Genomic DNA, 10,261 nt, shown 5'->3' on the forward strand with positions numbered 1-10,261 from the left:
TCGTGTTTATATATGTATATTTTGCATTTATATAGCGTTGAACATGTGTTGCTTACACATGTGAAGCCTAGAGTTAGGAGCCTTGTCCCATTTGTAGACTAGGGTAGCTCACCTTGCGTGGCTACAACACGGTCCTAGTACACTCATCAGTCTGTCTTGAGTCGAGACTTTCTCGACTTCGTTAGATTAGATTAGGGATTAGATTAGGGTGGGTGCCCCTGGTTAGGGTGTATATATATATATATATGTATATATATATATGTTTGTATAGTGTATTATTCTTAGATTAGGGCTTACCCTTTCAAATAAGGTTTCTTTATCTATTTCAGTCATTCCATTCTTTCAGACCCAGTCGATGACTCTTGCTCTTGCTTGGTCATCATCCAGATCGCGGTCTACCCTGTCATCTTTATCATATGATTATTCTTGTATCTCGTATTTATATCTGTTTTGTTGGTTGTCAAATCGGGGCCTGCTCTCTACTGAGATTTTCTGACCTATTATCATCGATTAGGTTTCGTTCACTATTTCAGTTTTGGATCAGGCCAATGATTCTTATTCACCACCTCTTATAGCCTTGGTTCATTTCTTGATTCTTCGTTATCCATTCTTTTTGCTAGCTGTTAGACCAGGGCCTGTTTATCAATTAAGTTTTCTGGTCTATCCATTAGCCACATTGTTTCATTCCCCAGCCTTCGGACCTGGTCAGTAATTTTCCTCTATCATTATTCTGACCATGGTCTGCCTTTTGTCTCTCGAGTGTACAGTTGTGTCGTTCCTTTGTACATGACTTATTTGCTGAGTCGATTTGTAGTTACCTTCTTGTACCTACACCATTTGTTGAGTTGATTGTTTAGATTATGACCCATTTTCAGTGGGTATTCCTGGTCTAATTCTTCCTATCTACATTCTCTTGATTTGGTTGGTGGCATTTCCCTTGCCATTGTTGAAACCATAATCTGTCATCTTGTCGTCATTCATGGCCAGTCCTTCATGTGATTACATCTCCGTGGTGACCATATTCTACTTGCTAAGAGTCCTACATTACTGAGTTTCTATTCATTTACCCTTATGTGGAATTGTGGGGATCACCTTATATAGCCGTCATGCTGCCGGATTTTATATAAACACCTTGAGCATGATTCTTATCTTTTCAGAGTTATTGATAAGCCATGAGTTTACTCTACCACGATCCTTTTAGGGCCGTCATGCTGCCGGATTTTACTCAACTAATTTTCAGTGTGATCGCTATCCTTTTGGGTTATTGATAAGTCATGTGCTTACCCTACCATGATTTCTCTTACAATGGTTATGATGCTGGTTCCTACCCAATGCAGAGATGCGTTTGTATTATCTCTTGTTTCAACTTGTGTATATCATTTTCATGAGATTGCCTCATACTAAAATAAGTTTTTGTCAATTCCATGACAGGAGTCTAACCTAATTGACCCCACCCATTTGTTGAACCGGTTTCCTTTCATTTCACCTAAGCAAGTCAACAGGACTTATATCAGGGTTGAACCCCAAGTCATTGACATCATGGAAGAAGGTGTACTACTCATATATTTTCAGTGCCAGTTCATCATTATCGAAAAAAAAAATGTCCTGTGTTGTTAAGGTTTGTCTTTCATTAAGTTTGTACCAACTTTCTTCTCTCGGAGTTGGTAAGTCTTACTATGTTAGTGTCAAAAAGAAAAAAAAGAAAAAAAAAGGGATGTGTGTCATGTTTGTCAGTCGTGTTCATTCAGAGTCTGTAGTTTACGTCTTTTGTCAAGTTCAATGAAGAGCCCATTGAGGTGCGTCAAAAAAAAAAAGAGTTACTGATGTACTTAAGAGTTTTCAATTCAAAAGAGTCTTCAATTCAAAAAAAAGTTGTTGGTTTCGAATTTTTTATGTTCTACGATTCACTCTTAGATCTAATGTTTAAATAACTAAAGACACCCTCTTGGATGAGATTGCAGACGAAATTTCCCTCGAGATCTGAAAAGGTCAAACGAGAGGAAGAGCGTCTAGCATAGCCACTTGAAGAAGAAATCGAAGTTATCGATAGTGGTATCGAAATCCGAAACTCGGGAAAGATGGATTGGCAAAACTTTATCTCCCGAGGAGCGTGAAGAATTGATAAACCTATTTAGAGGGGTTCAAGGAAGTCTTGTTTGATCCTACAAGGATAAACCGGGTGAGTGCTCTGGTGTGATGCAAAACAGGGCTCCTCCATCTTTAGACATCAAGTTGACAGTGAAAATTTAGAGAGTGAAGCATCAGACATCCAGTGGAGCTGATAAGATATTGAGAGAAGACTTTCAAAAAGTGAAGTCACAAATTTGAGCTCTAAAGAAAAGAAGCACTTGGTCTACATGTATTCAATGGGATTCCGAGTCGCAACATCTCAAGCATATGGACATTTCTAATGTATAAAGGCAAAAAAAAAAAAAAAGGTGTGAGAGAAAGACAAAAAAGAGGAGCGATTGAATCTCTAAGACAACTCCTTAGAAATATCAAGGACCCAGATGATGGAGTCAGTGAGATAAATTGAATATAATTATTGTCTTCAACATTTGGAAACTCATGAGAGTTGGAGAATCTTATACATGGATTCGAGATTTTCAAGACAAGAGATGGGCACTGTGGTTGAAGTCTCGCCAGGAAACCGCCAGACTCCTCAATAAAAATATTCAATGCCTTTGAACCTTCTTCACTCAAAAGAGCTTGTACATCAAATATATCAGGAGGCCATCCTTGGACGTTTGAACCTTTATTAGCCAAATTCCTAACGTTTTAAAATCCATTTGTAAACCCTTTGCGCCAAAAGTCAAATCAAACCCTTTCTTTCTAGCCACAATATAAACCAGGGGCATTTTAAAAAAAAAAGAGGTTTGAACTACGTTATGACCTGATCCCCACCTCTTCAGGGGTACGTAGGCGTCTGATTAATTCAGATTCAGTCAACCTAGGGGATAAAAGCTAAATCATCCTCATTCCAAAATTTTGAAGCTAAAAAGCTAAACCATTCTTTCTTTAACCCCAGACGAACTACGCGGACCTGATCCTCCATTTTTGGGGTACGTAGGTAGTCTGGCAAGACCAGATTCGGTCCAAATCATTTGAACTTTAAATATCCCACCCCTTTTGAACCTAAGCCTTCCTAGAAAGTCCATCTGGTGAAACAAGCAAAGGTTCGAGGCGAATCAAAAGAAGAACAGAAAAAAAGAGAAAAATGAGAATCTGAAGACTCGCTAGGTTGAAAACCCGAAAGGGCGGCCTAAATGAAATCATGTGCTTGCTAAGTCAATAACTAAAGAAGTTGGCTTATGCAAAGGTAAGGGTAGCGGTCTGCTGGATTGAAAATCTGGAGAGGTAATCTACTGAGAGGCAAAGAATTCCCTTGAAGAGAGAATTAATGAGATACCGAAGGAGTTCTTCAGTTATGCAAAATTTTCAAAGTTTGAGTTGTAACTTCTTTTGGAGAGAGAAATCAAAGAGATAGAGAATCATTCTCAAACAGGGCAGGATCCCAGAATCCGAGTAGTGTCGGCAAGACTTGCTTTGATACTTTTCTAAACTAGGGGCATTGAGATGGAACAATCCGAAGGGGGTAATAACCATGACGAAAATCCTGATGGAGGAAATTAGAGCCTCTTGGCATAGTTTTCGAGATTACTCGGAGGGTGGCTGACCTTACCATTTAAAAAATAACCCATTTTATCTAAAGGTGAATCAAAAGTGAGTTGAGTTCTTTGAATAATGTACATCTTCTTTGATAGAGTCCTTGGGAGTCTGTCATTCATTTATATTTGTTTTCTTTCAAGGTCTAAGTTGTCCGGCACTGAAAGGAATGGGTGTGTACCTTCCAAAATGAAAGACCCTGGTTTAGGTATCCTGTTTGGATAAGCTGAATATGTCAAGTTTCAAGCAGTTGGTGGGGGAAAGAGCGAACCTCAAATAGTGGTCAATGAAAGGAGAAGTCTTTGAGCTTAGCCATTTTCCCATCTTTACTCCAAAGAAAGAACCCATGAAAATCCAAAATTTCTTTATCTATCCTGGTTCTACTTTCTTTGAGACTTGTCATGGAAGTACAATACACTAGGGGCATCTTTTATGACTTACGTCATAAAAGATATCAAGCATGCGAAGGCCATCATTGCCAGTGTTTACAACAAGTTGAAGTAAGAGAGATGCGAGCGCGTCTTGAGCCAAATCTCTGAACTCTTCAAGTGAGCCCTCTTTTTAAAAGAGTCGATTTCCAAAGAAAATCAATTTCCCCAGCGGAGTTTAGAATTTGATCCCACAATCTTCAAACCTCAGCATAATGCTTTTCATCTGTTAAAGAAGGGTCAATACCCAAATCCCTGCAAGTTACTTGAGTCCGATCCTCAGCAAGGAACTCATACTCCCATTTTTCTCGGCAAGAGACATTTAATCTTAGAAAAATCAATTCCACAATCAGTAAGTCCTCTGTGTAAGTCTTATGCATTCTTGGCTCTTCGTGGTCTACCATTCAGGTACACTATGGACCCTCGCTTTTTAGTGGCTCTTCGTCATCTGCCCTTCAAGTTGTATCATGGACCCACTATCCATACTCATTCTATTCATCTCCAGTGCTTGTCATTATCCTTGTTCATTCTTGGCTCTTCATGGTCTACCAGTCAGGTACAACATGGACCCTTGCTTTATGAGTGGCTCTTTGTGATATACCCTTTAAGGTATATCATAGACCCACTATCCATGATCATTCCATTCCATTGCTTATCTTTGTTCCTATTGGGCTCTTTGTCGCTTATTGCTGCGGACCCCAGATTTAATGCTTGGCTCTTCACGGTTCATTGTCGTGAACCCTCGATTCCTTTTCCGCTGGGCTCTTCGTGGCTAATTACCATGGATCTTAGATTTATTGCTATGCTCTTCATGGTCTATTACCATGGACCTTCGATTTCTGTTTGCTTAACTCTTCGCGGTATAATGCCACAGACCTTTGATTCCCTGCTCGGCTTTTCATGGTTATTACTCTGGACCCTCAATTTCCAGTTTCTTTTCAAAAAAAATAAAAAATGATCAAATCCTCATTGGAATTTGGAATTCAGTTTTGCAATTTTCAAAATATAAGCAGAGTTTTTGGTTTACTTGTTTAAAGGGGCCAGCGCCCGCAAGATTTCATCAAATTTCTTTGAGTTGTACCTTGGGTAAAAGTCATGTTTTCCTAACCGCTTCTAGCTATGCTATGTTTTAATTATTTTCCATCCTCTCTGACCTCTAGGAGGTTATGTTATGAGCGATCTGACCGTCATTTCCAGAATTTAAAAAAAAAAAAAAAGAACTCGAGATATCATCACCCCATCCGGTATTGAAAGTTTGAGTCTCCTCAAACATTCTTTACTCGTTTTGAAATCCGGTATTGAAAATTTGAGTCTTCTCAAATATTCTCTACCCGTCTTGTATTCCGGTATTGAAAGTTTGAGTCTTCTCAAACATTCTTTACCCGTTTTGAAATCCGGTATTGAAAATTTGAGTCTTCTCAAATATTCTCTACCCGTCTTGTATTCCGGTATTGAAAGTTTGAGTCTTCTCAAACATTTTTTACCCGTTTTGAAATCCGGTATTGAAAATTTGAGTCTTCTCAAATATTCTCTACCCATCTTGTATTCCGGTATTGAAAGTTTGAGTCTTCTCAAACATTCTTTACCCGTTTTGAAATCCGGTATTGAAAATTTGAGTCTTCTCAAATATTGTCTACCCGTCTTGTATTCCGGTATTGAAAGTTTGAGTCTTCTCAAACATTCTTTACCCGTTTTGAAATCCGGTATTGAAAATTTGAGTCTTCTCAAATATTCTCTACCCGTCTTGTATTCCGGTATTGAAAGTTTGAGTCTTCTCAAACATTCTTTACCCGTTTTGAAATCTGGTATTGAAAATTTGAGTCTTCTCAAATATTCTCTACCCGTTTTGTAATCCGGTATTGAAAGTATGAGTCTTCTCAAGCGTTCTCTACCCGTTTTGTAATCCGGTATTGAAAGTTTGAGTCTCCTCAAACATTCTTTACCCGTTTTGAATGATCTGGCTCTCGATTCCAGGATAAAAACTCGATGTATCCGGTATTGATAGTTTGAGTCTTCTCAAATGTTCTCTACCCGTCTTGTATTCCGGTATTGATAGTTTGAGTCTCCTCAAACGTTCTCTACCCGTCTTGTATTCCGGTATTGACAGTTTGAGTCTTCTCAAACGTTTTTTACCCGTTTTGGTAATTTCATAATCCTGTTTTGAGTCTTCTCAAGTATTTTTTTACCCGTTTTAGCTCCCGATAATTAGCCAAGTGATTCTTGGTTTAAATTGTCAATCAAAATCTTCATTCTTCAATGCAAGCACCGAGTTAAGAGTCGTTGAGAAGTTATATCCCTTTTGTTTTCAGTCTTTGAGTCTTGTAGTGTTATTCTGTTGGTTTACCTTCGTGAATACCATTTTAAAGTCAAAATCCAAAAATTTGCTTTTCCTTATTTTCGGGCCGGCCAAAATGTGTTGTCTTGTCAGCTTTGCCATTCGTGTGACAAGCACACTCTGGCAAAGAGGGGCATCTGTAGACACCCCATTTTGACCGTGCCCTGCACCTCCTTGTTTTGTGCATAACTTTTTCAAATCAGTGTGTATGGACCCCAAATTGCACCCTTGGCTAGCTTAGGGTCCCACCAAGGTCCCTGTGAAATTTCGTCAAGATCCGTGCACGTTCGCCTAGCGAACGAGCTAGGGCAGTGTCGTGGTGCAAGTTCAGAAGGGAGGGGTGAAATACGTCATTTCCCATGTGAGGGAGGGCATTCTTGGCAATTTTATATTGCTTCCTTCGCAAGCAATCTTTATTAGCCGCTGGATCAAATCAGAGGGTTAGGATCGTATAGAGAAAGGGGATCTTTGCCCCTATTTTCTGCTTGGGACCCCCTGCTAGTACAAAAAAGATGTTTGTAAATGGATTAGGGAGGGCTGTCCATGGAGGAGGGGGGTGCGAATTTATCATTTCCCTAAATAAGACAACGAATTAGGGTTTGAGAAAGGGGGAGGGGATTTTCTGCAGCCGCAAGGGAGAAAAGGGAGAGAAGCGGAAGAAGGATTTCAGCCTTCTCCGGCGATTCTGCCGGAGATCCGACGAGCTCGGCCACCACCATAACCATTTCCACCCCCCCATTGCCGACCATCCCTATTTCCTTTTCCTCCTTGAAACCCATCTCACACCTTCATCTTCTCCAACAGCCCATTTCAAAAATCTCTACCCTCACCTCCTCCATTCTCTGCAGAACCACCACGATCCTCCATCTTCCATAGCCACCGCCACCAAGCCACCTCCCATCGCCGGTCGGCCTCTCCACCATCATCTTAAAACCCATCTCATTTTTATTTTTCCTTCCCCATCGAAACCCACCATCGGCCACCATTTTTCCTTGGTTCCCACTTCATCCCAAATCCCCCATTGCCATCACCATCAGAGAGAGAGAGACAGAGAGAGACAGAGAGGGAGAGAGAGGGGTTTTGCAGGTTCTCTTCTCCGGCAATCTCGCCGGTGCCGGCTCCCCACCTCCGCCATGGCCACCCACCTCCTCCATCTTCTTCTCCACCGGAGCTTCTCCACCCCAGCCACCGTCACTAAGGCCATCTACCCCAAGTATCACCACCATTTCTTTCCACCCCAACTCCTATTCACGAGCAAGATCCATAGATTCCGGCCCGGAATCCGTCCATCTTCTACATTTAACCCATCACTATCATTTTCAGTCACCTAACCTAGCCCTAGACCTCAACCATCAAACCCTCTTCTCATTTCACCATCCCCACCCGAGCACCAGTGGCTCAATCATCCATGAAACCACTTCTCTGCAAATCCCTCTCCCTCCTCAAACAATCTCACGCTCGGCTGTCAAAAACACCCTCTCCAAACTCCCCCAATCTCAGCCTCACCACCAAATTAGTGTCCTCTTATGGAAAATTAGGTGATTTGAGCTCGGCTCTTTTAGCTTATGGTTCCTATCCTCAAAACCCAGAGATGCTCGAAAACGATGTATTTCCAAATAGATTCACCTTTCCCCTTCTCTTGAAAGCTTGCTCTTCTTCTCTTATGCTTTCACATGGAATCCAGATCCATACCCACTCTGTAAAATTTGGTTTCAATTCAAATCCGTTTGTGACTGTTGGTTTGATAGACATATACATGAAAAATGGCAAAATTAAGAGTGCTCGCCGGCTGTTCGATGGAATGACTGAAAGAGATGTTGTCACTTGGAACGCGCTTCTCACAGGCTATTCACGGAATGGAACGCCAGAAGAGGTGCTGAGAGTGTACAACCAGATTTGCAAAGCGGGTGTGGAAGTTGACTTTGTTGCAGTTGCATCCGTGATCGCAGTGTGCTCGCAGTTGCGGTTCCTTCATCAAGTATTGCCAAGTGAGCTTTGAGCACATCAAATGACTTTCATTGAAAGCGTTGAGTCTATACTTTTGAGTACTTGATTAAGTCTGGCCATTCAATTGTCTATTGCTATCGATGGAAATTCAAGCTGCCAAGAAATTGCAGAAGAGGAGAGTCCCTTGAAGCTGATCTTGAAGCCAAGGATCCCACCTTAGGAATCTCAGTTTGTTAAATACCAAGGACCATATCATTTCTAAGGTAATTTTCTCATCACCCTGTTAATTCCCTTTCTTTTAATCGAGTTGTTTGATTTTCCAAAACCAATGCTGTTGTTTCATTGTATGCTAATTTTGGTTTTGAACTTCAAATTCTACATTTTGGATTTTGTCACTGATGTTTTGATCGAGGAAATACATTTCAATAGCAAGGACCTTGCTAAAAATTAATGAAAATCATGCCCGTCTTGCTAGTCTCTGGTTTTATATTGCTTTGCCATTTTTTTGCTTCAATTTCTCAGCACAACCAGATGTCAAGTAAGTCTGGGAATTCAGGGGACTGGTTATGCCCCTAATCCAAATTCCTAAATCCCATAGATGATAAGGAGAATCCCTTTGTCTGTTTCTTTGAGAGGTGATATTACCATAGTCATGTTTTATTCGACTACACTTTTTCAGCTTGCGAGAAATTTTAGGGAAGGGCAAGGACTACTTGGCACCCCTTTACCCTTCTCGTCCTTCTCATACTTGAATTTCTCGTGAGGTTTAGAGATTCCTCCTTTTTTCTAGAAGGTTCAGAGATTCCATCTTCTTCAGGGTCATTTCTGTTTATAGTGTTTAGGGGTTCTCCCTTTCTCGGATCATTCTTCGCATGTCCCTCGGAATCACATTCGAAGTTTAAGATTCCATCGATTTTGGGAACACTTCTCTTGGGTTTGGCGATGACGGAATGTTTCTTGAGCCACCCCTTTGCCCTTCGTGTCCATTTTCCTATCTCATCATTTTCTACGGGGCTTAGAGGTTTCCCCTTCTTCAAGATCATTACTTCTTATAGGGTTTAGGAGTTCCCTTCACTTTCGAGATCATTTCTTGCGCGTTCCTCGGGATCCTTTTCGAGTTTCAGGATTCTATCGATTTAGTAGTTCTTTTTATAGGTTTTTGTCTGTTCCTTTGGTTTAGAATTTTACCCCTTGGGTTAGAGGTTTTTCATCTCTCGTTTATTTAGGGTTTTCCCTCGTAGGTTGGAACTCGTCTCTTTTGGTTGCTGGCTAAGCCTCGTCAGCTTTTGGTCATCTCTTTGAGATTGTTTTTTTTTTCTCGTATCGGAATTTTAGTTCCCTCGTTTGTCTTTTTTCTCCTTAGGCTTTAGGAATCCCATTTCCCTCTAAATTACTCTACCGCGATATGGTGGGTAAGGAGGTTCTTCTATCGGATCCCCTTTAGCTGAAATGGTGTTAGCACTTCTTTTAATCGTCAAAAATATAAAAGCATTTAAAAAAAAACATTTGAAAACATAAAAAAACCTTTAAAAAATCTGAAGTGTGAGTGTTTCTTTTAGAAGCGTAGTTTGAGAGTTCGTTTCGAACTACGTTGGCTTGATCCTCTTTTAAGAGGTACGTAGTGCAGCTTGAGATACTTATCTCAGGTCCAGCCAAACTTTGTAAATAAATCATTTAACCCTTTTAAAAATACCAAAAATCTTCCAAACATTGTTTTCGAAAAAATCCTCCTCTAGAGTTAGGACTTTGTCCTAGATAGAGAGTTTTAGAGTTAGGAGTGTCTTTGATTTGTTATGTGCTTGTTTACGTTTGTTTTAGAATTAAGAGTTTCTCCTTGATGTGTTGTTCGATTTGTTGTGTGTGGTTTGTGTTAGAGTTAGGAGTC

General features: G+C 40.5%; 1 protein-coding gene across 1 annotated transcript; it reads left to right on the forward strand.

Annotated features, from left to right (window-relative positions):
- The first annotated feature begins 7,837 nt into the window (after nucleotides 1-7,837).
- Nucleotides 7,838-8,428, forward strand: LOC143880704 (pentatricopeptide repeat-containing protein At4g25270, chloroplastic-like). The gene has a single exon (XM_077383678.1). It carries the CDS (start codon nucleotides 7,838-7,840, stop codon nucleotides 8,426-8,428), a length of 591 nt encoding a protein of 196 aa, XP_077239793.1.
- The last annotated feature ends 1,833 nt before the right edge of the window (nucleotides 8,429-10,261 follow it).

Source organism: Tasmannia lanceolata, unplaced genomic scaffold, assembly GCF_043159265.1.
Source record: "Tasmannia lanceolata isolate RefF3 unplaced genomic scaffold, GAP_Taslan_0.1 ptg000007l, whole genome shotgun sequence".
NCBI classification, from domain to species: Eukaryota; Viridiplantae; Streptophyta; class Magnoliopsida; order Canellales; family Winteraceae; genus Tasmannia; species Tasmannia lanceolata.

Bases quoted from the DNA above. Each gene is read 5' to 3' on its own strand.
- LOC143880704 (XM_077383678.1), top strand. From the start codon at position 7,838: ATGAAACCACTTCTCTGCAAATCCCTCTCCCTCCTCAAACAATCTCAC.